The sequence below is a fragment of the Dendropsophus ebraccatus genome, chromosome 11 (genome assembly GCF_027789765.1).
Source record: "Dendropsophus ebraccatus isolate aDenEbr1 chromosome 11, aDenEbr1.pat, whole genome shotgun sequence".
NCBI lineage: Eukaryota > Metazoa > Chordata > Amphibia > Anura > Hylidae > Dendropsophus > Dendropsophus ebraccatus.
In genome coordinates, this window is record NC_091464.1 from 75,285,729 (window position 1) to 75,302,837 (window position 17,109).

At 42.7% G+C, this 17,109-nt stretch overlaps 1 protein-coding gene across 2 annotated transcripts in view; it reads left to right on the forward strand.

Annotated features, from left to right (window-relative positions):
• JAM2 (junctional adhesion molecule 2) overlaps positions 1 to 17,109 on the forward strand; it is a 76,113-nt gene that overhangs the window by 54,718 nt on the left and 4,286 nt on the right. Inside the window, exons 5-9 of one of the 2 annotated variants that reach the window (XM_069945329.1) lie at positions 3,015 to 3,205; positions 4,728 to 4,830; positions 6,956 to 6,974; positions 15,513 to 15,525; positions 16,989 to 17,022. In XM_069945329.1, the coding sequence (XP_069801430.1) occupies positions 3,015 to 3,205; positions 4,728 to 4,830; positions 6,956 to 6,974; positions 15,513 to 15,525 (326 nt within the window). In that variant the 3' untranslated portion in view covers positions 16,989 to 17,022. Of the gene's footprint in view, positions 1 to 3,014; positions 3,206 to 4,727; positions 4,831 to 6,866; positions 6,975 to 15,512; positions 15,526 to 16,988; positions 17,023 to 17,109 lie in introns of both variants that reach the window. The other variant, XM_069945328.1, reaches the window with a different exon arrangement.

Genomic DNA, 17,109 nt, shown 5'->3' on the forward strand with positions numbered 1-17,109 from the left:
AACAGTAGATGTGATATAAAGCAAGTTTGTCATATACATTCACTATTTTTTGTTGTTATCCTGCTGTAAAACAAAGCTGAACCTACCAGAAATCCAGGTCCAGTCTCCTGAAGGCAGATTTTCTGACTTGTGCTGGTTGAGTACAGAGAGTCCCAGCTCAATGTGTCCATCAATCACATGACTGCCTTCTCTCTGTGAGCGCTCAGATGGTCTGGGATACACAGGGCTTCCTGTTTCATGACGTTTTTTTTTTTCTAAAAAAACCCAGGAAACAGTCAGAAAGCAAGAAGTGCTGTGTTTTCCATGATAACTAAAAAAAATGATAAAAGTAAATTGCAAACTTGCTTTATATCACATCTACTGTTGATTTAGATTTTGAAAGTTATATTATAATGACAGTGTCACTTTAAGGGGGCTTGAGCTAGGTGAAAAAAACAAACAAAAACAAAAAAACGTAATAGTAAGTAAGAGTCGCTAGTGACGTTCCTCACATTGCCCAGTCTGCCACCGATCAGTGTTCTCCAGGAACTGCTAAGAGAACCACTAACCATTTGTACCCTGGCCCTGGAACATGAGAGGGCCTAGAACTCTCCTCTGCCCAGTATGCATTGTAAATAGAGGGGATGATGCATATCTTGGAGCCTGACTTCATAACCTTATGCAGCCCCTAACCACTTCACCATGTGAAGTTACCACCATACGCAGGATGCTATATTTGTACTTTTATCTATTGTTTGCCCGCAGTCGGTTTACAGAAGCTCGGTGCAACTTGACTTTGATTCTGACTATATCAGGACTAAAGTAAATATTTATGCTGCCAGCTGCTTGTTCATGAGCTGGAGAGGAAACCATTCTCTAAAAATACAAGAGGGGGAGATTTTATTGAAAATCTAAACATACCAAGCTGATGAATGCTCCGCCATGTTTCACCGGGAGCATGCGGAGACATCTCAGGGGCAGCCGTTCATTTGTCTTCCAGGTCTTTTATAAATGTTATTTTCAGATGGACTAATATTTTCTTTCGGAGCAGCATCGTGAGCTGAAGAAAAAATAGCGGGGATAAATGATTGCCTGACGGGAAACGGATTTAGTACTGGACGTTGGGATATAGTTTAGCTTTGTTCAAGGCTTTGGTTTACATCTGAGCTTGTGGATATATTCCCCATAATACATTATACTGATCCTGAGTCACTACCTGTATTTTATATTCCTTTTATTCTCCAGACTTGTGCTGAGTTTTCAGCTGTAAGCTCACCTCTTATTGCATGTCCTGCTGGATCAGTGTCTGCACAGAGATTTGTATTCTGGGATCTGTAGTTTCCACCCCAGACATTGTGCAGTTTTAAAATCTATAATAAATATATATTGGATAGTAGTAAAAACCACATGCTGAGAAGGGCTGAAAAACGTGTAACCAGTATGTGGAATGCCATCCTGATCTTTTCTGTATGATTTTATTAAGGTTTATGGATTTTTACTATACATTTTGGATATTTACAGCCCATTAAATGATCCTTGAACTGCATTGGATTTCTTACATGTTGCGTAGAGCAGTGATTTTCAACCAGTGTGCCGTGGCACACTAGTGTGCCGCGACACATGGTCGGGTGTGCCGCGGGAAAGTTCCCCAAACTATGGTGCCCCTGTAAAACAGGAGAAAACAATGGGGGAGAGAAACCTGGGGATGGGGGAGAAACAGGGGAGAGAAGCAGGGGGGAGAGAAACATGGGGATGGGGGAGAGAAGCAGGGGGGAGAGAAGCAGGGGGGAGAGAAGCAGGGGGGAGAGAAGTATGGTGGAGAGAAGCACAGGAGAGAAGCATGGGGGAGAGAAGCACAGGAGAGAAGCAGGGGGGAGAAGTATGGTGGAGAGAAGCACAGGAGAGAAGCAGGGGGGAGAAGTATGGTGGAGAGAAGCACAGGAGAGAAGCATGGGGGAGAGAAGTATGGTGGAGAGAAGCACAGGAGTGAAGTAGGGGGGAGAAGTATGGTGGAGAGAAGCACAGGAGAGAAGCACAGGGGGGGAGAAGAAAACAGGCCCAGGTTTCACACGGAGTATAAATACATTTAGAATCTATATTATTAACTATATGTATAATATGTACTGTTTTAGTGTCATTTTGTGCCATTTTGGTTGGTGGCGTGCCCCGGGATTTTTTAAGTATAAAAAGTGTGCCGCGGCTCAATAAAGGTTGAAAATCATTGGCGTAGAGGGTATGTGAGCTGAGAAGGGTTTGTTTACACAGACAGACTATGTGACAGATTTTTGAAGCCAAAGCCAGGAACAAACTATAAACAGAGATCAGGTCATAAAGAAAAGACTGAGATTTTGCTTCCTTTCAAATCCATTCCTGGCTTTGGCTTCAATAAACTGTCAGATAAATCTCTCTGCGTAAACGCATTTAATTGGAAATTCCAGCAAAAACTGCATCATTATATATAATAAGTATTAAGCCCCTGTCAGGTCAGCACTCGCTTGCTCCTCTTTCCCCGCTCGCTGCTGGCGCTATTACAGGTGATGGCAGTAGGTAAGAGGGGGGGCCGCGGGGAGCTGCGGAGGGGCTGCCCGGGTGATTGCTAGATCATCTAAGCTGTCCATAGAAGATAGCGGCGGTCTGCTGCCGCCGCTCCTGTTTCTCATGTTGAAAGACAACGATCAGCCGACATCGTTATCTTCTATTATATTAGACGATTATCTGCTGTAACGGCCGATAAACTCTTTGTGTATTAGGGCCTATAGTGTGGCTTGTGATTGACTACTGGGACCCCATAAATTGCTAGATTTGGGTTCCCCCCATCTACATGACTGTGGCGAGGAAGAGCATTGGTTGAACATGCTTGCTTTTGTTTTTTTTTTGTTTTTTGGCTGCATTTAGATTTTATGGTGGTTTAGGAATAGATTTAGTTGCTTTAGTAGTTTTCTTCCATTAGAATAGTAATAAAAGTGCAGTACTCACCAGCAGAGTAGGAGACCATATTCCTGTAAGTAACTCCATCTGTGTTTCTTTCCATACAGTGGCTCCCAGCGTTCCAGTGTGCGACGTTCCTAGCACAGCCATGAGCGGCAGTGTGGTGGAGCTCAAATGTCGAGAGAAGGAAGGAAATCCAGCATCGGAGTACAAGTGGTTTAAGAATGGCTTCCCTATAGAACTGAGTGCCAAGGCAACCAATTCATCATTTAAAGTGGATAGAAAAACTGGCACTCTGGTAAGTGATCCTAGCCCCTTCATCTGTTGCACCCTCACAGAAAAAAATATAGGTGGCCATGTTGCTGAGGTACCAGGAGGGCTCCTTTCATATGTATTATAATGAGACCTAGTGGGTACAGCTACATACCCCATATGTGCTGACCTGAGGCCTAGGGGTCAAGTGACAAAAAACTAAGAACCGATTTACTTCAATGAATTCACTACTTTGCCTTGATACATAGGATTGTCCACCACCATATTAGTATAGAGCCATTGCTCTAGACATTAGAGAATCTTAACGTCTGTATTGACCTCCACTTCAGGCTATGCCAGGCCTGTTGGCTCAGATAGAACATGCATGGCAACTGGAAAGGACTAAATTAACAACCAAACCTAAAGAGAACATAACATAGGCAACTCACATAGCTAGATATATTTATCACATTGCTAGGAAGGTGCTGGAAGTGTGATCCATCTCTTATCCTGTGTGGCCAAATGCCTGAGCGAGGTCTTCTCCATGGCAGCCTATGGGATTTATATATTTGATGGTTATAGTCAGTCCTTCCTAGTTACCGGTACTCATATATATCATATATCATGGCCAGTGTGGATATAGCCAAGAGGACGGCAGACAAAGGTATGACCTTAGTAGTAGCAATGTTGTCCCACCAAAAACTTAAAGGGGAAAACCAGCGATTTTTCTTTTCTTCTTTGAAATCCTTTGGTGTCAGAAAGTTGTCTAGATTTGGAATGTGTAAATATTTAAAAATCTTAAGTATTCCAGTACTTATCAGCTGCTGTATGTCCTGCAGGAAATTGTGTATTCTTTGCACTCTGACACAAACAGGAAATGGAACGGGAACTGTCCAGAGCAGCAACAAATCCCCATAGAAACCCTCTCCTGCTCTGGACAGTTCCTGACAAGGACAGAGGTGGCAGCAGAGAGCACTGTGTCAGACTGGAAAGAATGCATCACTTTCTGTAGGACATACAGCAGCTGATAAGTACTAGTAGACTTGAGATTTTAAAATAAATTAAAGGACTTGACATTGAGAGACAACCCCTTTATGTGGATGTATATAGGTCCTGATGGGAAATACATATATATATTTTTAATACACATTTAATATAAGATTTAGGTGATTTTGATGCATATTACAGAGACCCCAGAGAGAAGAACAATGACATCACTTTCTAAATCAGTCTGTCAGCTTTTGGTTGTTGTTTTTTTTTTAATTTTATTCCAGATACAGCGCCACTCTTACACATGGGTTGTGTCTAATATTGATAATCCACATTGAAGTGAAAGGAACTGAGTTGCAATACCAGACACAACCATGGACTATAGTGGCACTGTTTCTGGGGAGTGAAAATTTATGGCTTATTTTTCTACCTGAGCATTATATATCCATATAGATCCATTCCCTGGCTCAGGCCCATAGCCATCAGTAAGCGGCTCCCTCCCCAGCCCTAGACTGACATGTCACCCATTTAATTATCACCGGAGACAATTGATCTGTGTAATCCGTCTCTTCTTCCAGCACTTCAACACAGTCACTAAGGAGGATACAGGAGACTATTACTGCGAGGCCAGTAATAATATCGGAAAGTCGCAGAGGTGCCCGATGAAGAGAATGCAAGTGGGTAAGTAGCCGGTGTCTATTCAGGGAAATGTCAGATCATGGTTTCTATGGAAATAATACAATCTCTGCTAACATTATATTTCAGCTTATTTTATTCTTGCTTCTCCACCCTTACCAGTTTTTTTATACTCTCCTGTTACTGTTTGATAATCCTGAATATCTGCTGCACCTTGCACCCATTGATGTGAGGGTAAAAAAGAAATCTATTCTATAGTCTGCCTTTATTTATTTTATCATATATATATATATATATATATATATATATATATATATATATAGAAATTTTTACGTACCCTAATATATTACATCATAGCCTAATATACATTATATTACACGGGTTATGTATCTTTTTGAAAAAAAAAATTTCATGTTGGTCAGTAAAAGCTAAAGAAGGTTTGCAAGACTGATATCTACCGTTTTGTGTATACATCTCCTATGCAGACCTATGTGTGCAGACAAATAAACCCTATGAGGGACATTTACTAAGTAGTCTAATGTGTGCAACTATTCTAATTGGTGGATATTTTGTTCCTATATCTTGTGAAAAAGACCAGACCTAAGCCTGCACCTGTTTGTGTGACTTTTTAAAAAGTTGCAAATGATAAATTGGGCACCAATCCAGGAGAACTTTGGAGTGAATACTCAAAACAGGCAGATTAAAAAAAAATTGCATCTGAAAAATATTCGCCCGTTGAATACTAGTTCATAAATAGAGCCTAGACCAAAAATGGGTGAAAAATCCAATTATTCACCTAAAAATAGGCACAAAGCACTTGATAAATTTCCCCCTATGTGTAGCCTGAACCTGTAGTCTAGTGTCATTTGCTTCATATGCCCCCTGTCCTACTGTCTACAGGGGGTAAGAAGAGGGTCAGATGGAAGGGCACAACTAACGCCTGCAGGATCAGACAGGTTCAGTCTAGAACCATGCAAAGTAGCTCATTTCCAAAAAGAAAATCAAATTAATTGTAAGGGAAGCTACGTCCAGTAGGTGGCACTGTAGAGCACATTATTGTCCATGAGCCACTTGACATATTCTTTTTCTCATAGAGCATTGCATGGCCTGTAAAACTCCGTAATCCTCAGGTCTGAAACCACCAAGAGACACAGGTCTGCATAGAAGCTGTAGGCCATGATAAGGGGAAAAAAAATATTTAAAGTGTCACTGTAATTTTTTTTTTCCTTTTTGCAGAAATCAATAGTCCAGGCGATTTTAAGAAACTTTGTAATTGGGTTTATTAGGCAAATATGCCATTATCTGCATTCAAAGACACTTTCCCCAACCCCCCCCCCCCCCCCCCCCTCATTCACTGCTCATTATCAGAAATTTGCGTCTTGTTTACATCAGACGTGCCTTGTCTAATCTTTGGAGAGGGGAGGGGAGGGGAGGAGGGAGATTAGTCGCTAGCAGAGAACAAAGCATTACACAGCCAAAGCTGTGTGATTTAGAGGTCAGAGAGGTTAGTGCTGACTTCAGAGGAGATAGCCTGGTGATGTAGCTGTAAATTAACTCTTTATTGTCCTGTTTTGGTGCCTCATCTCCCTCCACCCCTCCCCTCTCCATAAACAACCCATGAAGACAGGGGGGAGAGCTTTAAAGAGGACCTGTCACCCCCGTGCCGGGGTGACAGGCTCCCGACCCCCAGATAGATCCCCTTATACTGACCTCATCCCCCTGAGTCCCGCTCCCGGAGCCGGTCCCCGGACAGAGATATCCTGGTCAGAAGCCGGCGCGCGCTGTCGGGCGTCCATATTGAATGAATGGAGCTGGGGGTCGGGAGCCTGTCACTCCGGCACGGGGGGTGACAGGTCTCCTTTAAACTGCTTTTCATGGTAAAAGTGCATTTTTTGGCTAATAAATCCAATAACAAAGTTTCTTAAAATCTCTGCAAACAAAAATAAATAAACAACAGTGACACTTTAAAAAGTTGCATACGTGTACACATCCTATAAGATATTTGGAGGGGGAATGTAAGGAGTTTCACAGCACTTGGATATCAGGGGACGCACACTTAGTATTTGTTTCCTGTCCTGCAGATGACTTGAACTTGGCTGGAATCATATCGGCGGTAGTAATCATCTCTCTTGTTATTATCTTATGTGTCTGCGGGGTCTGCTACGCACAGAGAAGGGGCTATTTCTCAGGTAAGCGACATGTACTGTATTATCTATCAGTGAATTGTGCTGTCAGCAACGTTTCATGACTATAGATAGAAATACAGAATGGTCTTTTAGTTCTTCAGTTTATATATATTTTTTTATAATTTTATAGTTTATTATGTTGTGAAAGGTGAAGTGTGACATTATTACAAGGAGGGAGTGGCGATACATAGTGTTCCGGAGTTATACTTAGTTACAGATAGCATTACCCAGGGAATGGGGTGCGGCCAGCTGTATTAATAGGATTGGAAAATAAAATGTATTTTGAGACGTTTCCTTGTGACTTGCATTGTGCATTGTAATGAACCTTGGTCACATAAATATGTGTATGGCAAGATAGATTTATATCTATCTATTTGTAAAATGTTGAGTTTAGTGTTCCAGCGGGTTCTGTTTTTTAGTGCTGCGGGGTGCACTATGCTTGTCATCAAAAATAGTGAATGAGCCAAAACTCAGATGAAGTGAAAAATAAGGAACCCCTAAAATAAATCCAGACCTCAAACCAAACCTTGAATAATTCACACCTTAAAGCGACTCTGTACCCACAATCTGACCCCCCCCCCCCCCCCCAAACCACTTGTACCTTCGGATAGCTGCTTTTATCTGTCTTGGTGTCCATTCCACAGGTGATGCAGTTATTGTCCTAAAAAAACAACTTTTAAACTTGCAGCCCTGTGCCAAACGGGAGTATCTGTGCCCTAACTTTGCACCACCCTTCCGTCCCTCCTCCCCACCCTCTTCATCATAAGGAATGCTCCAGGCAGATTGTCTCCTATTCGTCAGTTGTGTGAATACTGAAAATGGGGGAGGAGGGATAGAGAGGTGGTGCAAATTTAGGGCACAGATACTCCCGTTCGGCACGGGGCTGCAAGTTTAAAAGTTGTTTTTTAGGACAATAACTGCATCACCTGCCAAACGGACCCCAGGACAGATCTTGGATTAAAAGCACCTATCCGAAGGTACAAGTGGTTTGAAAAAAAAATTTCAAATCAGCTGGTGCCAGAAATTTGTAATTTTCTTCTGTTAAAAAATCTCCAGTCTTCCAGTCTTATCAGCTGCGGTATTCTTTTTATGAGGATTTGCTACTGCTCTGGACAGTTTCTGACATGGACAGAGGTGGCAGCAGAGAGCACTGTGTCAGACTGGAGAGAATACACCACTTCCTGCAGGACATACAGCAGCTGATAAGTACTGGAAGACTGAAGATTCTCCAATAGGAGTAAATTACAAATTTCTGGCACCAGTTGATTTAAAAGAAAGCACTATTTGGTGATCTCCCCCTTTAAACCAACCCCCTTCTCCTCTACACACACTGCTGCCTAGGCTCCCCTCTTTCACAGGCTGCTCCCTGCCCCCCCTCCCCCTCAGAGCCATCTATGCTACACACACACAGACACATAGACTAGTCTGCTTTTATCCCTCTCTCATATACATACTTCTTATGCCTCCTGTCAGCTCTCCTCATCCTCTCTGCTGCACTGTAGGACCTTAACCATGTGACTGTGATGACAACAAAGGTGCTGCAGCAGCCTACAGTAACTATGGAGAATGGTCTCCTTGCTTTGTTTTTTCCATGATTTGACATAAATCACTGCAAAGCTCCAAGAAGGTGGCTATGCAGAGGGAAAAACATATGTCCTGCTTGGGCAGCCACGGGTTCCCTAAAATGAACATATCAGATTTTGATACTGTAGTAATTCCATAGAGTAACATCAATTTTTGTGCAATTTTTTTTCTTTTTCTACCATGTTTGGAATAGATTTGTTAAAATTCCATATCCCTTGCTGCCACTGGAATTATACCGTGGATTTTCTGTCCACAACCCCAGACAGAAAGTCCACAGCTTATTCCCTATATGTGAACATACCCTTAGAGATAGCCACAGGGAGAGGGAAGAGGATAAATATGGCAGAACATTGGAGGGGGAGGAAGGAAAACATCTGGGTTTTCAGAGAGGACAAATCACACCGGCCGTAGATAGGGGCAGAAAATAACCCAAGCTGTAGATAGGAATGGAAGCACAGGAGACGGAAGGCTGAAACACACAGGCTGTGTATGGTGTACAGAGGCAGGAGAGATCAAATTGCAGACTGCAGGGAGAATTACAGTGTCCTCATTATCAGTGTCTGACAAAATAGAGAAGAGGAGAGCCCTCAATAGGTCAGCTTAGTAAAGAAGCTGTGCTCATACGTGGCAGACCTCACACATAATGTAGTAATACAAAAAAGGAAAACGGAGGCACTCACCGTTACAAGTCTTCTTTATTTTGTAATATAAAACATAAAACCGGAGTGGTTAGCAGACGGGGGAGACTCCAGATAACACAGGAAAGTTATTTGGCGTCTCCACCGTCTGCTAACCGATCCGGTTTTATATTACGAAATAAAAACTTCTAAGGTGAGTGCCTCCATTCTTCTTCTCTGCATTACTGGATTATACTGCATACAGCCCCTCGTTGGTTGGGAAGAGCACCCTGGTATGGCATGATCTACTGCCTCCTGCCTTCAGCCTATACTGTGTGCAGGTTGTTGCCAGTCCCCTGTGTCTTCTAGTATTCACTCCCACATAATGTATTAGCTAGGGAGAGCATATTCATGGCTGATAAGCCTAAAACTAGGAGCAGGTTGCAAACAGCAAGTTAGGGAAGACTGAAAGCAGAGAGTTAAAGGAGAAGTCCAGCGAAAATTTTATTAAAGTATTGCATTGCCCCCCAAAAGTTATACAAATTACCAATATACACTTATTACGGGAAATACTTTTTTCCCTGCACTTACTACTGCATCAAGGCTTTACTTCCTGGATAACATGGTGATGTCACTTCCTGGATAACATGGTGATATCACTTCCTGGATAACATGGTGATGTCACTTCCTAGATAACATGGTGATGTCACTTCCTGGATAACATGGTGATGTCACGACCCGACTCCCAGAGCTGTGCGGTCTGTGGCTGCTGGAGAGGATGATGGCAGAGGGACACTGAGGGACACAGGGCACTGGAGGGACACTGAGCATCCCCCTGCCATCATCCTCTCCAGCAGTCACAGCCCGCACAGCTCTGGGAGTCGGGTCGTGACATCACCATGTTATCCAGGAAGTGACATCACCATGTTATCCAGGAAGTGACATCACCATGTTATCCAGGAAGTGACATCACCATGTTATCCAGGGGGGCTATACAATACTTAAATAAAAAATTTCGTTGGACTTCTCCTTTAAAGACTGCAGCCTGAAATGTAACGCAACAAGATAATCACTACCATATGTAACAATAACTGCACAATGCCAAAAGTCTCCTCAATAAAGAATGAGTGCGAGGGATGGGATCATCTGGGTACAGGAGGCTATCACTCACCCCTTGCTCCGGCACACTTTGGCCTTTTACCAAACCGGATTTGGAGCAGTATCAGACATCCCTCCAGCTCTCCCAGACTTCTTGTGTTATAGTTCTGCTGGATGCATATCTCATTTCTATAAAATCCTCATTAATCATCATTTGGGAATGGCCTATTGCCAGAGATAGAAGAGCTGACTGGATGCCTAGTAATGAATTGGCGGCTATTTTCTATAAATTAGCTGTATTATTGGTAATGCCTAGTGAAAGGGCCAGAGCCCTGAGAAGCTTCATTATGGGGATGTGATGGCTGCGCTGCTGAGTAAGCCTTTTCTTCATGCCTCCATAGAAAGTGCCAGGGCAGGTCAATTGGACACAAGCCATAACTCTTTGGGCAAAGGTTCAAGAAGCCGGAAACTGAGATCTGGCAAACAGGACTTATATAGACATCCGCAATCTTCTCTTTTATTTTCTAACACTAATGTGTTGGGTTATCATCTATAGATGCACATAGCAGGACATGTATGTTACCACTGGTTTCCAGGGCTCTACAGAGGGGTTCCCTTTGACACTGCTCAGAGGTTTCTCTTACTAAAAATCTGACTGATTCTTAAAGCGAATGCACCATTAGGTACATTCGCTTTAACATGACCCATGGATAGATCGGCACCAGCGCATTGATTCTAACAGAGCCACGTCATAGAGGAGATTTCTCCCATCGGGAGCAGCCCGGCCCGCCTCCAGTGCTTCAGCCCCGCCCTGGTACCCGTGGATAGAATGGCGCTGTACACTGGAACCGGACCGCGGTTCAAAGAATGGACCGCGGCACCGGCGCTGATTATCCATGGGTCATGTTAAAGGGGTTGTCCAGCGGAAATATTTTTCTTTCAAATCAACTGATATCAAAATTAAAAAATCTCAAGTCTTCCCATACTTATTAGCTACTAAATGTCCTGCAGGAAATGTTGTTTTATTTTCAGTCTGACACAGTGCTCTCTGCTGACATCTCTGGCCAAGACAGGAACTCTGTCTTGGTTTTCTATGAATCCCCGTATAAAACCTCTTCTGCTCTGTGCAGAGCAGAAGAGGTTTTATACGGGGATTCATAGAAAACCAAGACAGAGTTCCTGTCTCGGCCAGAGATGTCAGCAGAGAGCACTGTGTCAGACTGAACATAAAACAACATTTCCTGCAGGACATAAAGCAGTTGATAAGTAGGGGAAGACTTTAGATTTTGAAATAGAAGTAAATTACAAATCTATATAACTTTCTGATATCAATTGATTAAAAGAAAAAGATTTTCGCTGGACAGCCCCTTTTAATATAGGTCTATTAAAGGGGATGTCCAGTTTTGAAGAAGGGGATTCTGGGTTAACAGAGAAGGTTCTATGTTGAGGAATCTTAACCCCATAATGGAGAGCAGTGAAAAGAGTGTCTCTTGCTGTGGGGGACCTTTTATATTAATGTGAGTGTTCAGTGTATAATGCCTCCCTCTGGGGGAAGGGAGAAAGGAGGTATCGGGCACAGACACACACACAGGGGTTGTGCCCTAATAATTCCACAGTAGCCCTAAATTCTTCTCTACACCTGCATGTAATTTGTGATTTATAAGCTGCTTGCTGTGGACACTTAAGATTACTCCCCAGCTTTCCTAGGTAAAAACAAAGATTTTTTTTTTCTGTAGGGGTAACGCTCTTCAGTGAAAAATACCGTTATGTATGTGACATTTAATGTACCCAGATTGAACAATACACTGAGGGATGTAATGACAGGATAACAGGGAACTTCTTAATGTTCTTTTTGTTCTTACGTTTAAAAAAATAAATAAATAAAATAAAATTAGCAAAACATGTTGACACCCTAAGAATCAGACGTCATGCCAGACGTATACACAATGGCAGGAAACGGGCGGCTGGGCCGTCAATGAGTGTGTGCTGTAGGAAGTGACTGAGTGTAAGCTCAGCAGGCAGCATCCTCACATTACAGGGAAGACCTGTGAGGCTGCGGTGTGTGTGTGTGTGTGTGTAAGACTGCCGTGTCTGTCCTTGTGTGTGTAATGCTGCTGTGTGTGTAAAGCTGCTGTGTGTGTGTGTGTGTGTGTGTGTGTGTGTGTAAGGCTGCGGTGTGTGTGTGTAAGACTGCGGTGTCTGTCCGTGTGTATGGAAGGCTGCTGTGTGTGTAATGCTGCTGTGTGTGTGTGTGTGTACAGCTGCGGTGTGTGTGTGTGTGTGTGTGTGTGTGTATGGCTGTGGTGTCTGTCCATGTGTGTGTAAGGCTGCTGTGTGTGTGTGTACGGCTGGTGTGTGTGTGTGTGTGTGTGTGTGTGTATGGCTGCGGTGTCTGTCCATGTGTGTGTAAGGGCCCTATTACACCAAAAGATGTCTGAAAGATTATCTGACAGATTTTCTAAGCCAAAGCCAGGAACGAACTATCGACCGAGAACAGGTTGTAAGATAAGACTGAGATTTCTCCTTTTTTCAACTCCTTTCCTGGCTTTGGCTGGAAAAATCTGTAATATAATCTGTCAGACATCTTTTGGTGTAATAGGGCCTTAAGGCTGTGGTGTGTGTGTGTGTGTGTACACAGCTGCGGTGTCTGTCCGTGAGTGTGTGTGTGTGTTAGGCTGCGGGGTGTGTGTGTGCGGTGTGTGTGTGTAAGGCTGCGGGGTGTGTGTGTGGCTGCGTGCGGTGTGTGTGTGTAAGGCTGCGGGGTGTGGATGTGTAGCTGTGCGCGGTGTGTGTGTAAGGCTGCGGGGTGTGTGTGGCTGCATGCGGGGTGTGTGTGGCTGCATGCGGTGTGTGTGTGAGACTGTGTGCGGTGTGTGTGTAAGGCTGCAGGGTGTGTGTGTGTAAGGCTGCTGGGTGTGTTTGTGTGTGTGTAAGGCCGCTGTGTCTGTCTGTGTGTGTGTGGCTGCGCGTGGTGTGCGTGTAAGGCTGCGGTGTGTGTGTGTGTTTGTGTGTGTGTGTAAGGCTGCAGTGTGTTTGTGTGTGTGTAAGGCTGCGGTGTTTGTGTGTAAGGCTGCGGTCTGTGTGTGTGTGTGTATGTGTAAGGCTGCAGGGTGTGTGGCTGCGGTGTGTGCGTGTGTTTGTGTGTTTAAGGCTGCTGTGTGTGTGTGTGTAAGGCTGCAGGGTGTGTGGCTGCGGTGTGTGCGTGTGTTTGTGTGTGTAAGGCTGCTGGGTGTGAGGCTGTGGTGGTGTGTGTGTAAGGCTGGAGGGTGTGTGTGTGGCTGTGGTGTGTGTGTGTGTGTGTGTGTGTGTAAGGCTGCGGTGTGTGCTGCGAGCCCTCAGAGCTGGAATACTTACACCAGACAAGAGCAGGAGTCTGCACTGGATCTTGTAGATGACAGGAGGAGAAGATGGTTTTAGTTAATGTCTACAGAGGAAGAATCTCACGTAGATTTACTAACTTGCCATACTCCCATACCTCAGGGTTAGGGTACAAACCCACACACCGTATACGCAGCAGATACGCAACAAATACGCAGCAGATTTGATGGTTTAGATTTGATGCTGTGTTCAGTTATTTAGATCTAATCTGTTGCGTATTTGCTGCGTATCGCAGCAGTAAATACGCTGCATATCTGGTGTGTGGGTTTATACCCTAAAAGTATGACTGACCCCTCATAGCAGTGTTTCCTAACCTATGGCTTTCTGGCTGTTGTACAACTACGACTCCTAGCATGCTCTGACAGCCTTTATGCTGGGAGTCGTAGTATTGCAACAGATGGAGAGTCACAGGTTGGGGAACACTGTCTTAAGGGATGCCTATTGTTTTACTAAACTTCTGACATGTCATACAGACATGTCAGTATCTAGACATCTACTAATCATAACTTCTGAGATCCCCCTATGACAACTAACTAACTAATAGGGTTTATCCAGAATTAAAAATGATAATAATAATTTCTTGCCAAAACAGCACCACCCCTGTTCTCAGGTTGTGTGTGGTATTACAATTAAGCTCCATTCACTTTAATGAAACTGCAAAACCCAAACTAAGGACAAAAGTGGTGCTGGTTCTGGAAGAAAGCTGCCATGTTTATCTAAACCTGGATTAACCCTTTAAATGGTTTTTAAGGCAAAACATAGTGATGAGCTGTCCAGGATAGCTAATCAGTGACTGATCGGCAGAGTTCTGGTACCAGAGGTCCTATCCTGTATGGGTGTTGTATAGATGGTTCCATCATCACTACAGGAAAGGGTTCTTTGCAGTAAGAGTAGACAATTATGGCCAAATTGTAACTAGTGCTAGTGAGTTATCTCTCAGTAATAAATGCTATATATCTTAGGGAATGATGGTAGGTTGGCTGTAGGAAATTAGTGGACATTTTTTTGGGGTAAGGGAGGATATTTTACCACCAAAAATTGGCACAATATTATGTGTTATCCTCATTTCCCACAATGCCATGTGCTCCTCACAGATGTGTTTATACGAATCATTAAGCTGATGAAACAGATTTTGACCGCCGTGTTTATTTACATTGTGCTTTGTTTTATTACACAAAATATACTGGAACAACAACTTCACAGGAACTCCAAGATTTCCGTACTTCAGAGGTGTAATGAGCAAGTCCTTCTGGCCTGAAATCTGCTATGAGGAGTCAGTTACCTTAGTAACCAGCGCCCCCTGCTGGTGACAACACAGTGCGAGACAAAATCCTGATCAAACTTCTTCCATGTACTGAAAAATGTAAAGGGGGGGGGGGGGGAGAGTATTTTATGTTGCTTCCAAGAAAAACAAGATCATTGTCAGGATATGAGGAGAAAGAAAAGTGTTCAAAATAAAAACATACAGTATCAAAGTTATTATAGTACATAAAAAGCAGGTTTTGCAGCTTCCACATAGCAGTGCCAAAAAATGCTATCACTCAGGGCCCAGTTAGATCAATACTGTCTAAATGCAACCACAATAATGTGCCCTCCAAATTGTGAATATAATTTCATTTAGTGCCCAAATAACAGTACCATAGAGTGCCCAAAATTCCACTATCAAATCTATATAACTTTTTGAAACCAGTTTATTTGTAAGAATTTTTTTTTGCAGAAAATTTTTGAATAATATTTTTGTTAATATTGTTATTATTATTATTTCTCTCAAATGTTCTAATTGTTTAGTTACTTATAAGCCACATGACGTGTCACTTGACATGATGTGTCCATTTCACACTTTTTATTTTTGTTTCTTTTACAGGTGGAAAATCTAAGTAAGTATTCTCTTTCTATCACCCTTGCAATGCCCCATCATAAAAAAGTTGTACAGTGATCACTCTATATTCATGGTCCTCAGGACATCATAATGCAAATATAGAAGCATATTAGACAAGGATATTAGGGAGGAAGATGTATATAGATATGTTGCATTCCATTGTGTTATGAGCTGAGAAGAACAATAGAAACGTGTTTTCAGGAAATACTATAAATGGTTAATAGACTGCAACCTGCATACAGCACAGTTGCCTCTGTGTTGCATTAGTCTGATCTGTAATTTGTAAGTTTACAGAGCTCATTCTTAAAGGATATCCCCACATAACTTCTCTTACTTCAATAAATATGAGATGAGATTAAAAATCTGCTACATGTCTCCATGGTAACAGACTACAAGCAAACCTAGTGTAGTCTGACCCTGCTGATGTGTTAGTGCTCTATTAGACAGGTAAGCCATGCTGTAAACAAGCTACGATCTCATAGACTGGCACTCCTTTAGAAAACCAAAATATGGCTCTGTGATGTGTAGGGATGGTTGCATAGTTGCTGGTTTATTTGTGTAGCCTTTTCCTCCAACAAGCCATCACATCCAACATGGGGGATGTGCAGCTGAGAGATAATGATTTTAAAGGAGGTCAAAACCCGATCAGCATTTGCATGTTTGTCAGCTGTCTTTATTACACAGGGTGATATCTGTCTGTTTGGCCAACAATCAGCGTGTGTAATAAGGCCCTTATTTCCTTTCATCCAACCCTTTGTTAATCTTAAAACAGGTAAACAGAATGAAAGGAGTAACCAATAACTGCAAGGTCAGACTACAGACAAGGGTTATTTGTAGTCTGTAACCATGGAGACTGCATAGCAGCTGTACAGACAAAATGTTTTTTTTTTCCTAATTGCTTTTTATGTTATTGATTGCAGTGGTAGATGGCCTATTTAAGATGGTTAAAGTAGGGATAAGGTTCAGAAATGCTGAACAGGACAATGTATTACTTACTTAGTTTTTTTCAACCTTTCTCCTAATATGCAGGAGAATGGGATTTGTGCCACACCCCTCCCCCCGCCCTCTAGCTGCTCATTGACAGCTGTCTGCCTTTACACACTATGGATAGATAACTATCAGCCAGCAGCTGGTAGGTGGAGTTTTCTGGTTCTCATGAATATCCAGGACAACTACTTATTGTCCATGTTATTAAGGAGGATATCTCTGAATTAGCTGCACAGAACACTGTAAGTGATACATCATTCTGTTCAGTTCACTAGTTTATGCTACTCTTATATAGTATAAACCTGCTGACAGAGTCTCTTTTAAAAGGATCTTTTATGGGTTGGGAACAGAAGGAGACATTATAGATACATTATGATTACATCATCATGCAGAACTATATATGTATCTTACAGATACTGCATATGCTGTGAATATGTTTGCACCTTTCTTAATTATTTTTTTTGTTTCTTGTAGGAAAGAACACAATTCGGCATCACAGGCAGAAAATGTAAGTATTATATCACACCTATTATATTCACACCTTCTCCGGTCATGTAAAGGAATTGTTAACCTGACATGTGAACGTGTGCAAGAG